The following is a 19,647-nucleotide window of genomic DNA, read 5'->3' as shown; positions in this document are numbered from 1 at the left end:
AGATATATATATATATATATATATATCATGGCGCTCAAAAGCACCTTTGCCGAAACTCACCTGCAGAAGGATATTGTATTTTCAGCTGCCAATATATAATTTGAATATAACTATTGCAAAACAACGGTCGTGACAGTTTCCTCACCAGCGAGGACGGGCATTTGAAGGAGAGTAAATCACCAACATTATGAAGTGCATCTTGCAAGTATTTTTTATTGTATGGATGTTTTCTGTGGACTTTTATTATTCTACTGTTAAGATCGATCAATTACGTAGCAAAAAACGAGTATTCTATTACTAAATTTTTTAATTAATATTTCGAGTTTTTCGCCCGACTCAAGCAAGTTTAGGTAACTGGGTATGCGTGAGTAACGCTAAACATATTACTGTCGTTTGGGGCGATAAATAGATTTTCATCCCAATATATCCGGTCAACGTATTTTGGCATAAGAAGGATTGAGATACATATAATATCTATATTTTGTTATCTTTGGCGAAAATGCTAGCAATGATTAATAACAGGAGCAAAAATTTTACAAAAAATATTGCTCTCTATATACTGGAATTGTTCGAGCCGCCAAGTCTACACACACAGCACCTACGTCCGATCAGATAAATGCTTCGTAATGATTGCTTTTGTGCTATAACTGTTGTAAACGTGGTTTTAGCTGAAAAAATAAAAACACATTGTTTATTGCTTGCCAAGAACAGAGATAAGAACATCTATCTTATTGCAATCTATGCAGAAGAAATATTTACATGTAAGCAAGCTGTCGATAAAGTGTTCGAAGGTTACACATGCAAACCAATTAAAATCGCAAGTTCTTCGTGTGTACAACTAACGGAAATAACTTTTGAGCTTGATTCGCACGTTCCTCCAATATTTACCAGTTGTCGGTCCTGAACGTTACAACTATGTGTGGGGAAGTTTCGTTCCTTATGATTGTATGTACTTGGCGATAAATACGATTCTCTATCGCAACTACGATGAATGCGCCGGGAAAAAATCTCATTCGACTGAATCAATCAATCTGCAATTCTCTTTTCACCATGCTTTCATCACCATTTCAAAATGGTTAGATCAATTTACGGTAATTCATCTTTACAAGTCATAGTATATCATATAGAGTACTTTAAATCTTCTTTTTGTTGGATTTTTGTAGCCCAACGAGCGGCTGTCCAATACATGAATGTAGTAGTTGTTTTCGAGATACTGCCGTGTTTCTAAATGCTTACCTGCTAAGTAAAATACAATGAACTGGAAAAGAAATAATATTAATTAAAAATATTGACTCTGTCCGAAAAGGAGCCACTTATTACAGCTATTCCAAAATTAATAAGATACCACAAAACAATACAACATTTTAAAAATCGAAAACAATTCAAACGGTAAAGATCGTTGATAAACTATTGCCTATAATAACTCGATGCAAACATTTACCGAGATCGTGCATGAAAACTAATCTAATATATCCAGTATACATTGAAAGTTATGCTCTTCGTTACACGATTTATTTTTATTTTGCATCTATCTTGAATAGATTCATTTAACATTCGCTTCCGTCTCCCATAATTAGGGACACGTAAAAAAGCCTAACTTTTCGGCACGTATCATTTTCGCCAAGACGAAAAACGGTGTGTCGTGTTACGACTACAAACAAAGCCGGTCAAAAAAAGCGCATATTCACAACATTGCGTTAGGTAAACTGCGTTACGCTATAATAATCATAACATTCGTGCAGGTTGTTTGTTGCGTAGTGCATATACCCTTAAATGCTATTCCGCTTTAATTGTTCGTGTAATTCGACTAGGGATCTGAGTTATAATTGGATATACACTTCACGCGATCCGCCATCGTGATAATTTTGGCCGCATAAGAAGCTTGCACAGATGATGGCAATACCCTGTGTGCTAATTTGGGCGAGGCACTAGATGAAACCCATTATATTTCTATATCTAGTCTATAGCGGTATCGCTTGAAACAAGTGCGGTAAAGCAGTCCCTGATGCTTACGTTGCAGGATATTCAAGCTAGTGCGAGTATCACGCAGCTGTTTATATTACTCGTTGCACACGCGAGATCGTTTGGACTCTGGCGTTTCCTCTAAGCGTGAGGACGTACTCGATTGAAATAATTCCTGTGTTGTTGTTATTATTATTCATATTGTTGTATACATATATAGTAGTGGACGTAGGGTGCGAATCTGTACAAATGTACCGAGGCTATATTATCTACCAGTCGGCAAAAAAAAAATAAATTAACAACTACACGTTTCTAAAATGCATATGCAGTTTTGACCAGTTTCCTAGGTGCTCCCCGATTTTCGCGGCACAGACGTAAACACTTATGAGTAGGCTCACCGGTTTTGTATATGTCTTTTCATGCCTACAGATAATGAAATATTGACCGCCTTCTACCCATATGCACCTAATAACTAAATACAGTAGCGCTAAATTACTCAGTATCTTAATTACCTCAACGATGAGACACAATGCTGGAATGAATATCAGCTTCATTTTTATCTCATTATTCCATACGAATTGACGTGCTGTAGCACGAAGCCATATCAATCCTAAACTTCGCTTTTAGGCCTGTTACCCCACGAATTCTGTCTTTTCATATATTGAGGGCGACTGCATTATGTCGACCACTAAACCCTCGACCCTTGCTTCTAAGCTTCAGTTCAGAACTTGGTTTTTAGTATATTTAATGGCAGGACCAAGGCTTACAGGGACAGCCACCCGTAATACACTACTGTAACTCCACCAGTCCAGATATGTTCCAGTCGGTCCGTCTGTCGCGTTCACCTCCTCACTAGCCGCATTAAATCTCAAGTGTTTTTATTTCCCATTTTTCCTCAAATTTGTTCTGTTACGCTCCAACGAGTACAAAAATCCCCCTTCACCAGAGAAGTCAAGTAGCCCGCCATGGATACAAACACCCTTAGTCGACCACTATTCAGATGCGCTTCGCCATACAAACCCGGCATCATCTTGTTTCCGGGTGCGACAGCCCTTGGTGCAGCAGACGACTCGCCAACAGCGAACAACGAGACGAGTCCGAAAAGCTGGCGCCAACGAGCTTATACTTATTTAGCAGCACTGAGTCATTCATTACTATGATTGCTTGCTAGTCAATAGACAGCGCCGTTTTATGTAACCTGCAACAACAGTGGCGGCGGCGGCGGCGGCAGCACCAACAACCTTATTATTGTCACCAAAGGCAGCGCCGAAATGGTATGCAACGTGGACTGGCGCCATCTTGAATACTGACGCATCGGAGACGACGACGACGACGACCGGGAGGCTGCTCCTGATCACAGCAGGGCCATCAGCGACGAGAGCAGAATGGCGGAGCAACGAGGCAGGCACGGCAGCAAACGGCGCCCCCGCATCAACGATGGGAATACTGCCACATCACGGGTGGTAGCAGCGGCCGCATCCGCACGAGCATGATCATGATCATAATCGACGGCCGCAACAACAGCCACCAATTGGGCTTATACAACAGTAAGCGTCTAGCTCTGGCTAATAACAGCAAGAACACAACATGACTTGTTAACGTAGGCAGTGGCAATGGCTGCTGCTACTGCCACCGCCACCGTACAGACGAACAAACCAGCCGACGTAACCAGGAGCAACTCCTTTACACTGTTGCAGTCCCTAAATGACGCTGTGGCCGGTGCAAATAGCCACAGCTCGAGTGGGTATCGACCAACGGCGACGACCGACGTCGTTGCGAATGCAAGAGGGAGAGTAGGCAAAAAACAACAGAGGCGGTTAATTGGGCAGTGGACATTGGATCGGGTTATGTCTTAAGGAACTGATTGGGTTATATACGCGTGGGTCTTTTTTTGCGAATCGACACAGAAAGAGAAGGCAGGTCCCATTTGGGAAATATGACAAAACGTAGGAGGACTAAGAAGGTTGGTAAAATCGAAGCAACATAATACTGAAAACATTCTGCGGCAGATATATAATTATTCGGCTGGTGTTTTGTGTGCAAGCTAAATCAACCTCCTGTCATTATCATCGCCGTCGTGGCTCTTTTCGCCTCTCCGTACGCCGTACGCTTGGCAGATTGCATTACCCAATAACATCGTAGCTATGAGAGCACACGCAAAACGTGGCTATATCGTGTTATATATGCATCGATCTGCAACAAGCATCTATTGGACCAGGTAGCCGATGTAACACGACTGTTGTATTTCAGTTAACAACACCTTCTAACTATAATATTGTTTACAGAATTACATCCATGGTACAACCACTGTCTATCGCCATCGGAATTGTGACCATTGCCATGGCGCGTCGTGCTGTTCATCAGTAACCACCAATGTTCAGTCGACACTGACGTCCCCGCTGCCGCCGCCCTTGTTGCCACCGACGATCATTTCACTCAACAGAAGCAACAGCAACAGTCCGTATGGGTTATCGCGGGCGAGCGCAGTTACTAGCATATCGGCAGAATAAAAGCGGAGATTCTTTGTTCTTGGCTGTTGCCATTTGTTATGCCCATACTAAGCTCACTTCGTTGATTCGTGAAAACAGCCATTTGTACAACAGGCATTAGAGAGCAACGACAATGGCTAACAACGAGATTCAACAAGCGTCTTTTCGCACATGTTTGGATGCCAACCAGTCAGCATTCTGCGCAAGCTGCGATTGTGATCGCTGCGTACGCAAGCACTCGCAGTACGGTTCAGTAGGGGGAGAGAGAGCGAGATGGGGGGACTCAAAGCTATACACAAAAAAGTTGGAATAAGACAAGCAAAAGCCTGCATTTACTATTTATTCAGGTCATTTGAGATTTTTAATCACCTCACTCGCGCCAAAATCAGAACACCGGGGCAAAGAGCAAGAATTCTGTACGGGCGGCTACTTGTTGCAGTGTTGGCCGACAGCTACCTACGTAACGAGGACTTATTACTGTAATAAGTGTACTTTCTTATCTCTCTTTCGAATAAGCTCTAAATGCCGTTCGACACATGCTTCGCGCCACCGATTCGTCGTTGCTTCCCTGTTCACGGACGGAGCCGCTCGCTCCGCCTGTCCTCTGTCTCTTCGCTTATTTCGTGCCTCGTCTTTCTCCCGTGCTTGTGCGCGTGTCTGTGAACTGGGTCGTGTGTAGATCGCCTTTGGGATTGCTGTTAATGGCGACAGTGTTGTCTGCGTTACTTGCTGCTGCTGCTACTGCTGGCGCCGCTGCTGCGGCCACCGTCTGCTCTCGACACGCCGGCGTCCCTCGTGTGGCTGCCGCTGTCCTCCCCACTGATGTTGGTGCCACTGTGAGCGAAACGAGGAGACAAACAGACGACGAAACGAGAGGCGACGACGACAAGCCACTAGCAATTGGGCCAGCGAGAGATTAGCGAAGACTAGGCACAACGACGGTGCGGCGGATCCCGCCAACAGCTAGAAACAGCAGCGACAGCAGCGGCCTGCCGCAAACAAGGCGGTCGCCAGCGACAGCTAGCGATGATCGAGCAGCTAGCCTGAGTGAATTGGGAGTGCGCGTCGTCGGCAGCCTTGCTAGATACACGAATCCTGACATAGACAGCGGCACGGCAAAAGCTAGCGACTGCAGTTAGCCCCAGCAGTAGTGGCAGTAAGTGGCGAGCTTAGGTGTTGGTGACTGTGGCGTACTATCCTGATGCTGCTGATGCCGATGCAGGCGATCGTGGTGGGTTCGTTAAGTTGGTTAAAGATATTTGATTGTCGAGAAGGCGGCGACGGCAGCAGCAGCAGCAGCACGGAGTTCGCGGCGTTGTTGTGAGCTTGCAAGCATCCGAGTTTTGCGCTGTTACTACGCCGTTCGTGGTACGCTGACGGTGGTGTGCGATTCCGTTTGTGGTTTGCATCGCCTTGGTCCGTTCGCCCATTTGGCCGCTCGTCGTGTGAGTAGTCTGCCCCGGCGGTTGACGCAGCGTGTTGGCGTGCGAGGCGAGTCAGCCGCACCAGTTCCATTCTCGCATTTTCATCATATTCGCCGTCGTCGTCGTCAACACCGTCACCGTCACCTGCCCGGCGGAATTTGCAACCCTTGAGAAACAGCAGCAGCAACAGCAGAAATTGCAGTTGTAGTAGTAGTAGTAGTGGTGATTTGTAGCAGCGGCAGTAACAAAGAGCGTATGGTGTGGTATAAGCGGGAGGCATTGCAGCTAATGCAATCCTGTCGTTTGTACTGTTAACGGTTTGGTAAACACCAATCATCGGTTGTGCTATACAGGCAAATTGCGACTAGGCAGCATTCGCTTGTAATAGAAATTTGATTGTTCGTGGTGACCAGCGCAGTTTTCGTCGTTGTGTGATCGTTTGCTTAACCGGCTGTTTCCGTCACCACCGTTGCCGGACAACCCCAAAACGCCGGTGTGCACTATACAGCGTCAGTGAGCGAAATCGATAAAGAGGCAGGACCAGTAGCAGTAAATACATACACAAAATATACGTGAAGAGATGGCCGAACGCGAGGACAACGTCTACAGGGCCAAGCTTGCCGAGCAGGCCGAGCGGTACGACGGTTAGTACAAGTATCAACAAGGAGCCGTATCACCCATTAGGATAGGTAGCCAAACAGAAATAACAACAGGGACATAAGCTAGCTCACATTTCTCTGATCATACGTTCAGCCTAGTATAACTAGAACGATTAGAAACGTGATAATGGAAAAAATGATAGTCATGTTGACTAAATTATGATCAAGCTAGGTTACGCTCCAGAATAACATTGAGCAATTATGTTAGGTTGAATGTGTAGTTAATTGTAATACTATGCGATTAGACCGTGATCGGATGTAGTATCTATTATATCAGAGGTGTCCATTATCGATAAACAGCTAGTTAATCATAAAAATAGTTATAGATGCCCTATTTACATAGCTCAGCGTGCACTTTTCCATCGGATACCTTCCCGGCTCTTTAGTGGCTGAATGGGTGCGACTCCGTAAGCGTGTTACGTCGACCTCGTGCGCGTCTTCGAAGTTCAACTAACATTTTCCGTAATGGACATAAAAAATAAGCATTACAACACGCAGCCGGTGGTACCAGTAACCGGCCAGTGGCACAAACTAGACGGCGAAAAAAGCAATTCGGTCGTTGTGAACAACAACAGCCAGCATCAATGGCAGCTTTGGTAACAGCCCAGCATGGAGTGAGGTCGATGTCAGTTAACCGAGGTCCTCCTGCAGGTTGCTTCGTTACGTCGCTGGACCAACAGAGCAGATGTTAGCTTGAATTTACCCTCCTTTTTGAGCGCTGCGGCAAACAGAAAGCCTTGCCGCAATGGAGGGCTGCTCAGTCGTAAGGCTGATCATATAGAACAGACTTGGCAGACGGAGAGGAAATGGAATTGGGATTAGAAATGTGTATGTAGATTCGTAGAAAAATTGAGTGGTTCGCGATTACCAAAGTTTAAATGAGAATTTTCGGTAGTCACTGTGCGCCTTCGGCAAAACCTAGAAACCAGCACGGGAGGATGGCAGACGGTGAGACAGGATGCATATAATGGTTGGACTACAAAGAAAATTGCGAAATGTTACCCTTTTTCTACCTCTGCCATCACTGCTTCTTTATCTTTTAACAAATGTTTTTGATATCGATGTTGTGTCTGTTAGCTTCCACTCCCCTCACCCTTAACCGATCATCAGAAACGTGACAGAGGTTGTCACAACAAGCAGAATCCTAACTAGCCAACTTGCTGTGATTATTCATAACTACCATTATCACCAATACATAATTCACGCGAATCTACTAGTGCCGGTGTTTAATACGAAGTTGTAACAGCAACATAGCGTGTTTTTCTTAAGCGTGAGCAACTGTTTCCCGTCCACTATCCGCTAACGCAATCGTTATGCAGCCGTTGATGTACTTGCTCGTTCAGCAGCCGACACTCTCATATCTGCTGGCGCGCCGTTGGTTCGTTTGGTTTCATTCGGTTCGGGTGACAGTTGGCCGATTCGATTTGTCGCCTCTCTGTAATACCAGCAACAAGGTGCCGGTAAGCAATGTGGTAATCGCCAGTTGCTTGGCAGCTACCGACCTCGCTGTCCTCGTTTGTGGTAGAATCAGAAGGAGCGGCAGCGCAGGTGTATATTTTAGAACTACCATTGCTACTATAACTAATGTAGGGTTAATAATTCATCACTGAGGGCATCGCCGGCATCTGCCGCTGCCCCGTCGCCGTCACAGTCCGATGATCGCCGATTTTGTCGTCTTTGCCGCTACCGCAGCGGTGCTAACTATTGCTGTCGACGCGTCGCCGTAATTCTGCTGCTGCCTTTGGCCTCATATTTATGCCACGGTACCCAATCCACCGGTCGCCATGCCACTACGCTGCTGTTATGGCCCTGATCTCGTGCGCGGTTCCGTTTCAGTGTCTTCTGCCGATATCCATGCCCGGCTCAAAAAACGAGTAGTCTACTGAGGAAAGCTAGTGGATACCAGTAAATAGTGGCTAAAAGTAGCAAGGGTATCACTTGCAAATGGTTCTTGCAGCAGGTCGTCGTTATGGGAGGCGCCGCCGGAATCATAGCAGCAATAACATCTATGCACTGATGTAGTTAAACGGAGTGAAGGAGAGTATACATACATAACGTGGACTTAAAAGATATCCATTATGCAACCATATTAGCCAACGGTAATTGATGCCAGCAGACGGCTCTGCTCCTCGTAGCTCTCAACGATTGCGTACCGCTGAATGAATGGCTTTGGTTGGCGCGTATTTTGCGCAGTTTTTTTGCTTCGGTTGTTTCTTTTGATATTTTGGAAACAAGACGTCCGTCTATTTACATCATGCGGATGTTGTTTGAAGATTTCCTGTTTCCTGCTCGCTTGCGTGCTTTTTGTTGGATATACGTACATTACCGCTAGCACTTTTGTTAGCTGATTCGAGGAATTGCTAAAGATTCGATGCAGTTTCGCCGTTAAGGACTTTTAGGTCTTGTTGTGTTTGTTGTCAGCTCCCGTTGTGTATAGGGGCCCGCATTAATGTGCCGGTATGCTTACTAATTTTTTTTGTCTGACCAGGCTTTAAATTCTTCAAATTACAATAAATTTATAAAAACATGCAAGAGAACTCGCACCGACTTCAAAATCCGTATTGCTATAACATAGATTGCTGCAAAAAGTCTCCCAAGGTGATCAGGGATCAAGTCGCCTTACCTCATTCTTTTTCAACCTGGCTTTTGTCCACGCCATACAATAAGGACATCTTCAACAGTTGGGCACCCTCTGTGCAAACAACATCCTTAGTTTATTTGAGGTCGTGGCTGGTCCCGTCGGCCTGCTGAACTGACAGCGCTTTCACAAAGATACAGGTTGTGCCGTACTTCTGTTACAGACTTGTTATCACGTTATGCTATTGAATTTCTGTTTTCTATTTCAGGAACTGCTTGTACTTCGACAGTGTGACATGGCATGGCATGGTATTCGCATCACCGAAACCAATAAAGTTAGCTGACTCCTTATAGTTGCGTTGAATACTGCAGTTAGTGACGACTGAGTCACAAATTAGCAATTGTTCGCCTTAGTTACATTACATCAATACGTGTATCCGCACTTTTATGCCAACAGCTGACTATTTGTCCATCATTTGTTTCTATGTTGTATAACCGTATCGCCAACAGTAATGGGTCCGCTCTAGCAGGATACATATATACGCCGGTCGGCGCTGTTGTTACTGTCACCACTGCAGCTCTTATCACCGTCGCTGCCGGCAAGTTGCATCTCACCATGAACATCACAGCCACCCGCTGCTCTTGTTGCTCGCTTCCTTTTCGTTCTACTCTGCATCAGCCCTTTAATAGCCGCCGTTTGTGGGGGTGGAGTTGTTCCGCTACGGCTCTTTCTAATGCTGTAAGCGTTGCTGCCACTGACGCTGCTGCTGTGCCTGCAATAGTTAAGCAACTGGCAGCACGGTTGTTTTTGTTGTCGTTGTTGTGTCTGAAGAGTCCCGGCAACGCTAGCAGCAGCGGAAACAGGATAGTGCCGCTCCAACTTTGCAGTGCCGAGGCGCCAGTGCCCGTCGTGGTGATGCCGGTTTGAGGCGGTCACCTCATGGCTAGCCTGCGAAGGAGCTTGACTATAAGCGGCAGAGAGCGGCACCAGCCTAAGGGGCTTTCTGTACACTGTCGTTGTTATCCCTCTTTGTTCGTACGCAGTGGACATAGAGCGTTCGTAAGGAAATATTTTCTTATATAGCATTAAGCGAATGAATGGGCGTCGCAGCATTAGTAAGAAAGTTTGGCTGGCGTATATATATATATAGAGCACGCAGTTAAACGAACGAACGGCGTGATTTGGGTTAATTAATTAGTCAGAGAAATGAAGCAATTGTTATCGCTGCAGGAAGACAGAAAGAAAGGGAGTGAAAGAAGGGAGAGTTCATTCATCGATTCAATGGAGACTAGCCGCAGCGGTATCAAAGACGTACGCAACTTTAATAGACCAGAATAAGTGAATCTCAGTGATCGGTGCTGAAATGAGCCGCTACATTATTGAGCAGTTAAACAAGCAAGCTAAGCGATGAAATAGTCACGAAGAATCAGGAAAGAAGAAGACAGAAACCAAGTTAATGAATACGTTTATTTAGTACCTGTTAGCTATAATCGGGCAGTTTTTTGCGTAGGAGCCGAGATTGGGTGGGATTTTGGAACGAATGCAAGACAAAAAAACATGAAGCTAGACTTCTAGAAGTCTTTTTATCGCGGTCATGCGAAAAACAACGCATCAACGACCGGCAGAATAAATGTAACAAATTCTAAAAAATTGAAATGTAATTTATTACTAAAAAACATTATCAGAGTCGTATAATCGGCCAATTATGTTATTTTTTTTAAAGAACATTTGATGAATATTCGAATCACTATTGGCCAGAGAGAGATTATTCTATTGTCGAATGTTTTTTCATTGTGGTTTAACTTTGAAGCAGTCGGCGTCCGAACACTTGCCAAGCTTTTTTGCTTGGCAATATTTCTCTTCGTTTAACTAAACTGTCCCGTCATTCTTTTTTGATTATGGTATGCCCATACGATTCAGGCCATGAATACAATTCTGTTTAACGAAGCAGACCTTCACGTTTTTAAATAAAAACGCGGAAGTCTGCTTCGTCAGCCTTAACTTGCATTCTCCGAAGCTGATATTTACATAGATACAGCTGGATTTTGTAGCACTCCGTAACTGTCACCGATGGCCAGCATTCCGTCAGGAATCAGTTGTCCCCTGTTGCTCTCTGTCAGCCTGCTGCACTGATTATTAGGCCATATCTATTGGTATCTCAGTCGCAGTCGCAGTTCGTGTTGCTATTGTTATTATTGTAGTCCACTACGGAGTCCATCTTCGCTGGCGCCGATCGACGCTCCAGTGCTATGCAATCCTTGGCACGCAATATCTATATTATTATATAGTTCTACTGTTATCCGTAACGAGCGCAAGGGCGTCAGTGCCAATGCCATCAGTGAGCCGCTCTCTGAACTTGCACCACCTCTGCGGCGAGTCTGGCTGTTAATTTCACCAGCTTACCACCGTGGTCAGCCATTGGCGCTCCAGTTTCAAATTCGCGGATCATGACGTTTTTAACATTACCGGGAAAACGAGGAAGGGATTTGATGTATTGCTAATTATATCACTGTCTGATGTTAAAATTCAGGTGAGAATGACAGGTCGTTGTGGATGAGTGGGTGTCTGACTCAAGCAATGGGGAGTAAACAATGTCAATTAACTAAGGAGATGTTGATATTGTTACCGTTTAATGTTCTAATTAGAGTGCTGGTTGTTCAGTTACTATTATTATTATTTTATATACAATTTTATTGAACGTATGGTCAGATTCAAAGTGAGCCATAACGTTCATATTATTTTTGATTCAATAAAAATTGTCCTGTGATTATCATGAGAAAGGTGCTTTATGACGACATTCTGACTGTTCGGGACTGCTCAGAAAACGATGTCTTTATGAAGGTACCGAATTCTGCATGAATGACATGTACCCCAACTATCTATATCCCAAACGATTCAGTTCTGAGCATAGTGAAAAATTACGAGCGCCAGCGGCTAGAAAAACGCAGACAAGGTTACGTGTCTATCTGTCTGTCTGTCTATATGCTTGTTCGCACGGGTGTTTTGTTCGACATAACAGTGCGAACGGTAGAAAGGTAGACACGTGTCATTTGACGAAGAGCCCTCCGTAGGTTCACCAATCCATAATATCTATTGTGGCAACACTTTCCTATAGAAGCATCCCCGGCAGCAACTCCAATGACGGAAGTGCCGAGCGCTGCATATATAAATGTACTGCTGCTGGCGTTGCTGGTTAATCATTTAGTGCATCACCAAATGAGGTGTCTGTTACTGTATCGATAATTATGAAGTAGACAAAGCATTTTCGCCGCACGCTAAAACTGCACACAGATCCATAGAACGTGTGGATTCGGTGCGTGGCATGATTGCGTTGAAAGGCAGAGAAGCAGAGATCTCCAGGAACGAGTATCTAGAGATATTCAGACTTAAATAATTTCGCATTTTTATGGGTGTGGTATAAGAATTTAGTAAATTTCACTAGTTTTCCTCAAGTCGCCACAGCGTTTGCTCTCTTGCGCCGACTCTAATAACAAGCAGCCGTATATGACTATATGAGTTTGTTACAAAATGACAGGAGGTAGGCATATGCTTTGAGCCTTCCAATAGTGTTTCTGAAAAGATTAGCCAACGGTATTGGCAGATCTGTAGGCTAATGGTGACTAAAGAGTTTGTTGGCGTTTAGTACAATTCGGAGAAAGGGCTCTGTGTATATTATAGCTATGATGTCATTGTATTCCACTGACGTGCTTACACGTATCTGCGGGACGACTGATAATTAGCTTTATTAGATTGTTATTAATAAGAGTAGATAGCCATTTGTGTGATAATTGTTCCAGTGCTGTTCTTAAATGCATAAGTAGACCTAAGTCTTGAAGTTTGCTTGATGGATGTGTTTACGCTATAATGTGTTTAATTAAATTATTTGCAATTCACCGGTACCGGCTAAGAGGTAAACACAAATGATTATTACTCTTTTTTTTTTGCAGAGATGGTCGAGTGCATGAAGCAGGTGGCTTCACTTGACGTCGAGCTTACCGTTGAGGAGCGCAACCTCCTATCGGTCGCATACAAGAATGTAATTGGAGCACGCAGAGCCTCGTGGAGAATCATTTCTTCAATCGAGCAAAAGGTGAGTAGTCAATGACGACTTTATTTTGATTGCGTTGATTAGTAGGCCATTTTCTTTACCAATATGTTTAAATTGTATGTGCTCATAATTTATTCAACCAATGATTTTTTTCTACGGGACGTGATCATATAAAAAAAAAAAGATCGTATACCCTGCCTTATACATTGCGGTGGGATGTTTCTATTATTATTACGTGATATTTCAGGAAGAAAACAAAGGCGGCGAGACACGTCTTGGCATGATCAAGGACTACCGTGTCCAGGTTGAACAGGAGCTGCGGGGCATCTGTGACGATATTCTGGCCGTCCTTGATAAACATCTTATTCCAACAGCTTCTACCGGTGAGTGTAGACAAAACTTAAGTTTTCATGTGTAGCTATGGATATCAATGATGATCTCTTAGAACAGGAGAACATGCTGCAAATATTCCAATAGCACTATAATAATTCCAATAACCGAATGGATGGCCGAATTACGTAGGTAAACTTTTTTCGAAACAAAAATATTTCGTATTCATCATATCTGGCTTATCATCATGCGTAAAGCACAATATTTGTATTACAAGAAACATTATCTACGATCTGTACGTTATTATTGGTGCTTTGACTGTTAGTCAGCTTAATGTTGACGATATTAACTAAAATCTGCGGAATGAAATGCTACAAAGCTACAGTATATGTCTGTTAAAGAAAAACCTTACCATACATACTATGCTCTCACCAGACTGGTAAATATCTGGTCAATCATTTAAAAGATTGACTCCTGTTTGAAGTATTAATCGAACTGGCAGAGAATTCGTTGGAGAATGTATGTCGGTGAGAATTACGTATTTGATATATAAATTTTGATGAAAAGCTAAACAGATTAAAGCAATAAATGCATATTTACTTAGTTTATGGTCCTTCCGCGCTCCTTCAGAGTTAAGCATCAAATTAAATAGATATTATCAGCTTCGAGCTAGTGGTGGTTTAACACTACCATCCAGAACAAACCGCTCGACCCAACCCAGCTTCTAGTGCGGCAGATTGTTGTAGTACAAGGCGCGAACCGTTTGCATCATGGCTCATCATCTAGTTTCACGGCCTGATAGAGCAACCAAACACGTGCCTGCCAAACCGATTGTCACAGCAAGATAACGTTTATCCATAGAGTTTGTAGAGATTTCACACCCAAAAATGTTTGATGGAAAATTAAATAACAGAGATAATAACAGAAATAACAGAAATGCCTCTTATTAAGTCCACACTGTAGTGCCCTCGAAATGTCGCTACAAACCTGCCGAGGTAACGCAAGGCTTGCGTGGCCCCACTTAACGACAAAGTGTGGTTCGTGGCTTTTGCTTAAACTATTGTGTAATCATGACAATCGTCCGTGATAATGCTGATTTATTGCAATAATGAGCTTACATACTTAAGCTACGGATCCTTTGGCCTAAAGGCAGTGAAAATGGAGAATTTGGTTTATAGCTTGGCATAATTTTTCCCTGACAAACAAACCCAGTGTCATTCTAACCCATAAACATGCGATGAGTAAATGATGCTGAAAAAATGATCGCCTAAACAATCGCTTACGACATCGTCATAACCACATACACCACGTGCACTCACTTTCGACTCATGACTTATCTAACATGTTTTCCGCCTGCAGCAGCATCACTACAGCCCCATGGCAGTGCACGCTTCACGTCCCTGCCTAAGTAACATCAACTTCAGTAAAACTGCAATCATTGCTGCACGTCAGACATTAATGAGCCCGCAACAACGACTGATTTACTTTCAACTATAACATCGTCAATTACAGAGATATACTGCACTACCTTAATCGCGAGTCAAAAAACACGTATCGATAGCCCAGGATTTTATTTTCGATTTGACACTATGATAATGAAGCTCGTTAGCCAGCTGCCGCGATGCCAAGCATCTAAATGATTCCCGCAACTTTAACGTCCCAAGGAGTGGACTTGTTCTTGTATCGACGTAACAAGCGGGAAATTCTGCTATAGCTTTTAGTACGAATTTCAGATAATCGGTTGGCTAGTCTCTGTCCCCGTTCATGGCATGCGATCACCCCCTATCGTTCGCTCCCTCAACTTAGTCAAATCTAATAGTAGATTTATAGCAATTATGTTGTTATAGTGTGGTTTGTTCTGTGAAATGAAATTGTTGTTATAATATGATAGGAAGTGTGTAGCTGTGGAGGAGTACTTTTCTTGCGTGTGCGTAGCCCCTCAGATAGGTACCTGTTAGATCGTTTGCAAGAACATCTAAAATATAGTTTTCAAAATATTAATCGAATTGACACCTAATACGTCTGAAGGTTTGCGGGGCTATATGGTGTATTATACTTACCGACTCTGGTTTAAAATAATGGGAATTTATTTAACAGGACGGCATTTGCGTACCTTACGGATAAATAAGGAGGAATTACAGACTAAGCTTTATTGTAATTATTTACCGCATGTAAATAAAGTTTCGACTATCTTGAATAAAACTAAAAGGTTGGTCGATGGCTGTTGCCTGCAAAAACAACTCCATTCTGCCTACAATCTACTTATGATCTTTGCTAACTAGTGCCATCCGTCTAAATAGGTTTGCTGCAGGTACTATCCATTTTATATTTAACTGAGGGCTGACCACGAACCCGAAATCCGTTAACTAGTCATGGTGGTGCCTTTGTTGTTGTGACCCTTAGTAAGTTTATTCTTATTTGGCTGCTTCTGAAAGTTTGAAGCAGCCTATACGGAACTGTACTAACGAGCAGCATTATGCACATCGTGTTTATTTCAGGAGAAAGTAAAGTTTTCTATTATAAGATGAAGGGTGATTACCATCGTTATTTGGCTGAATTTGCCACGGGCAACGACCGAAAGGACGCAGCAGAGTGCTCATTGGCGGCTTACAAGTCAGCCTCAGATATTGCCACATCAGAGCTACCTCCAACCCATCCGATTCGTTTAGGTCTTGCGCTGAACTTTTCCGGTGAGCAAAGATTTGCACAAATATTTTTGGGACTAAATAATATGCTTTTTTCTTGGCTGACTTTCGTACCAAACTATCTTACAAGTTTCGAGTTCTGGAGTTTCGCTAGATATTACTACGAATGCCGGAAAATGTAATCTATAAAGATCATTTGTTTTCGAGCCAGTCTACGAATATATTATTGTTGACCAAAGCGCTGTGAAGTATTTTAGAACGCGCGTCATATGCAACTTGGAGAGAAAAGACTTTTTTTTTTATTTAAAGAAATGCATCCACCGTCGTGATGTGGTATCTGTTATTTGTATAATCGAGAAGGTTTGTCGTTTAAAGCCATACATTCTTCCTCAATAAAAGGTGTTTTTCACTCGTGTTCATTCCTTAAAGGTGTTCCATAGTTGTCAAAGGCGATATCTGTGCACTGCAACATCTTTTTACTGTCAAAGCCTGGAACACACAAAAGTAATACGAGCACTGATTGTGATACTTCACTACCAGTCGAACAGTGATTCCTTAAACAAGCGATTGGCTCACTAAGCACTAATCGCGTAATCTCATTCCCTTCCAGTATTTTATTACGAGATCATGAACTCGCCGGACCGTGCCTGCCGATTGGCCAAGGCCGCATTCGATGATGCCATCGCTGAGCTGGACACCCTATCTGAAGAATCGTACAAAGACTCGACGCTCATTATGCAGCTCCTGCGAGACAACCTTACGTTATGGACGTCTGACATGCAGCATGAATCTGGTACGTAGTCCCCGTCACTCGAAAAGGACAAAAGATTGTATCAAGGACATCGTAGAGTTCCATGACAGCGGCTTCAAATTAAGCTTTGCGAAAGACGACGAGTCATTCGAGTCGTAACAATGCAAGCACTGAGAATAATGGCATGATAACATTTTTACCAATGTGGCTCGCTGACAGTTATTGCGTAGAGCGTCACTGTTTACAAGACGAAACATTCTGTTCACTATATATATATATATATATATACATATATATACACTTCCCCAAATACATCGATGAAGTATATATGTATACCTTACCAAATACATCGATGAGCAGCTGCTTTACAGAGCCTGCCTAACTAAAAATATTTTGGACCGTCTTGCAGGCGAAGGCGCAGAGGGTACAAAGGACGAATCAAGTGAAGAAAAAAAGGAGGAAGCTTCATAATTGAAGCACTTTGTGAGGGACAGTATCTATCCATTATAATAATCATACGACACAAAATGATGAAGATAAAGGAAGATATACAGTGACGACAGCAACAACAACAATTAAAGCAATGGCAACAACAAAACTGGAAACAACAAGCAACAATATATATCCATATACCTACGTAACACACAAGAATATAAGAATAATGAAGAAAGCGATAGTATAACTACACCAAGAGCAACAACAGAAGTCTATATATATGATATAGATATAAATATAAATGTAAGCAAAAAATATACTAGAAAGAGAGAAAGGGAAAAGCAAAAAACAGAACAAACGATGGGCTCGCTTACGACACAACCATAATAAGAGCAGCCGCATCAACAACACCAAACATAAAACAAACGGTATAACGCAACAGCTTCATGAAGGAAATGTAATCTTAGAAGCGGGAAGATGAGTCGTATAGAACTAGGCGAAAATAAGAAATAATGTCAAGATCGGGAGGATGTTACAATATCGCGATTCAAGGTCGCCAAAACCTCATAAATATTGCTTCGGTCATCGATAGAACCGCTCATCCAGAAGATCAACAGTGACAACGGAAGAACGGTTTAAGCCGATAATTGTTTCTTGTAAACAAGAACGCCCCCGGAAAAGCTAGCTTCTCCAGAATCAGCAACTAATGAAGGTCTGTGTGGCTTTCGCTACCTAGGCTCGGAACACGTTGGGTTTATCTCTGAAGAACTACACCGAATTGACATTATTTAATTGAGACTAAAAGTTGGAGCGCCTATCGCCACTGCAAATAACAGTCGCTGTGTAAGAACGACGTATGCGTCAACTAACTACCTAATAATGGTGATTTTGTGGCCTACTTCTACAGCTAATCTAATCTTACCTACTTCTGCTAATACTACTGTTACTAGTATTATTGACTGACTTGATAGTGACAACACTTGATAAACTCTGATTAATTATTGATGACCATTTATACAATACATGATGAATATTCTATAATATATGCGACCGACGACTGTTCCACTCAAAAACCGCCAACCATCTCCATGAGCAGCCATAAATGTTCCACGTACCTACCACCGATTTTTCACCGAACCTACAACAAAAACGTTTAGGGATTCTATAATAATAAAAGTATGCTAATAATGATATTATAATGAGGATCTGAAGGAATAATCATTATTATTAATCAAGTGCACCCTACAATTGACAATATTACGATGCTTCTCATGATCATTGTTATTATTTAACAATAAAGACAGGCAAAATGACAAGTAACTTTATCACCATAGCTATTGATATGTTGATGATGCCACGCGAATGCATATCTATATATATTTAGTACAGTGGAATACTGCCGCTGATCTTTTAAGCGTGAATTGTGTCAGGCTGAATAGGTGCGCATTTACTTTATGTTGATGGTGTTTCGTTGTCGACACGTGACCATACGACCACGTCGTATTGCAAACAACAACGTCCTCTCTCGATAAAGAACTATTATAGTAAAAAGGTATGGATCTGAGGGTATCGATAAAAACATAAGTAACCGGAAACTGCAGTACGAATATAGTAGGCTCACAGCAGTGTCGTCCAGTGTTGTCGAAAACCGATTCTGGTTAAAAATTAGCATTGGTTCTGCACAGTCAAGTCAGTAAGTGCTAATGTGCTGTTCAGACGGGTGAATTGGAATTATGCATGCGTAGTTCGAATCAGATACGAATTATTACTATATCTATTACTTGATTAAAATGCGAGTGATATTAATTATTGAGTAATGATGATGGCGGCAGTTATCATATTAAAAATGGGAACAGTACAACAGACATAGGCGCCTATGATGTACGTGCATTTCTCTGTGCACACTGCAGTGCAGCTGTTCGGTACATTCGATTTGTTGGGATAACGAATCATAAACCAATAATATTGAACATTCGAAGGACGAGCGATACGTTATTCCGGTATCGTTTTGAACAACAATATATATACACACATATACATATTGTATCTGATGAATTCACCTGTGTAGGACGGACAGCTGAGAGAACACACGGAACACACACTGAACGTAAGTGTGCATTCATGCTTGCCATTGTGTTTGTTCTTACTACGTGGTTTTATTCGTGTTGCCTGTTTTTTTATTTATTATTAATATTCATATTATATTCACAATGACGAGCAGACTGATTTTTGCCATTTTTATCGTTGCCATTGCTGAGAAAAAACCGTCTTTTCGCTTAACGACTCATTCACGACGATATATATATACACACACGATCTATATATA

General features: G+C 42.7%; 1 protein-coding gene and 2 long non-coding RNA genes across 4 annotated transcripts in view; 1 reads left to right on the top strand and 2 right to left on the bottom strand.

The window, feature by feature from the left end:
- Positions 1-687: 687 nt before the first annotated feature.
- Positions 688-5,279, bottom strand: LOC147752233 (uncharacterized). Its single transcript, XR_015314617.1, has 2 exons — positions 2,475-5,279; positions 688-1,258 (listed from the first exon to the last, which is right to left on the bottom strand). It is a non-coding gene; the product is annotated as an uncharacterized LOC147752233 (long non-coding RNA).
- Positions 5,280-5,615: 336 nt separating this feature from the next.
- On the top strand, positions 5,616-18,646 carry 14-3-3epsilon (tyrosine 3-monooxygenase/tryptophan 5-monooxygenase activation protein epsilon). Of its 2 annotated transcripts, none has more exons than XM_022849193.2 (6): positions 5,616-6,519; positions 13,060-13,202; positions 13,408-13,543; positions 15,989-16,180; positions 16,746-16,928; positions 17,296-18,646. In XM_022849193.2, exons 1-6 carry the CDS (start codon positions 6,456-6,458, stop codon positions 17,355-17,357), a joined length of 780 nt encoding a protein of 259 aa, XP_022704928.1. In that variant the 5' UTR covers positions 5,616-6,455; the 3' UTR covers positions 17,358-18,646. The 2 variants fall into 2 exon arrangements, with proteins under 2 accessions (XP_022704928.1, XP_022704929.1); XM_022849194.2 differs by lacking the exon at positions 5,616-6,519 and adding an exon at positions 9,427-9,446.
- LOC147752232 (uncharacterized) overlaps positions 18,308-19,647 on the bottom strand; it is a 3,842-nt gene continuing 2,502 nt past the window's right edge. Inside the window, exon 2 of the long non-coding RNA XR_015314615.1 lies at positions 18,308-18,459. This is a non-coding gene — a long non-coding RNA (uncharacterized LOC147752232). The remainder of the gene's footprint in view (positions 18,460-19,647) is intronic.

The sequence above is a fragment of the Varroa jacobsoni genome, unplaced genomic scaffold, assembly GCF_002532875.2.
Source record: "Varroa jacobsoni isolate VJ856 unplaced genomic scaffold, vjacob_1.0 scaffold_1392, whole genome shotgun sequence".
NCBI classification, from domain to species: Eukaryota; Metazoa; Arthropoda; class Arachnida; order Mesostigmata; family Varroidae; genus Varroa; species Varroa jacobsoni.
The sequence above is the reverse complement of the archived record's forward strand: the minus strand, read 5'-3'. Positions and strand labels throughout refer to the sequence as shown.

Bases quoted from the DNA above. Each gene is read 5' to 3' on its own strand.
- 14-3-3epsilon (XM_022849193.2), top strand. From the start codon at position 6,456: ATGGCCGAACGCGAGGACAACGTCTACAGGGCCAAGCTTGCCGAGCAG. The intron at 6,520-13,059 runs GTTAGTACAAGT...TTTTTTTTGCAG, and splicing joins GCAGGCCGAGCGGTACGACG to AGATGGTCGAGTGCATGAAG. The intron at 13,544-15,988 runs GTGAGTGTAGAC...TGTTTATTTCAG, and splicing joins TATTCCAACAGCTTCTACCG to GAGAAAGTAAAGTTTTCTAT.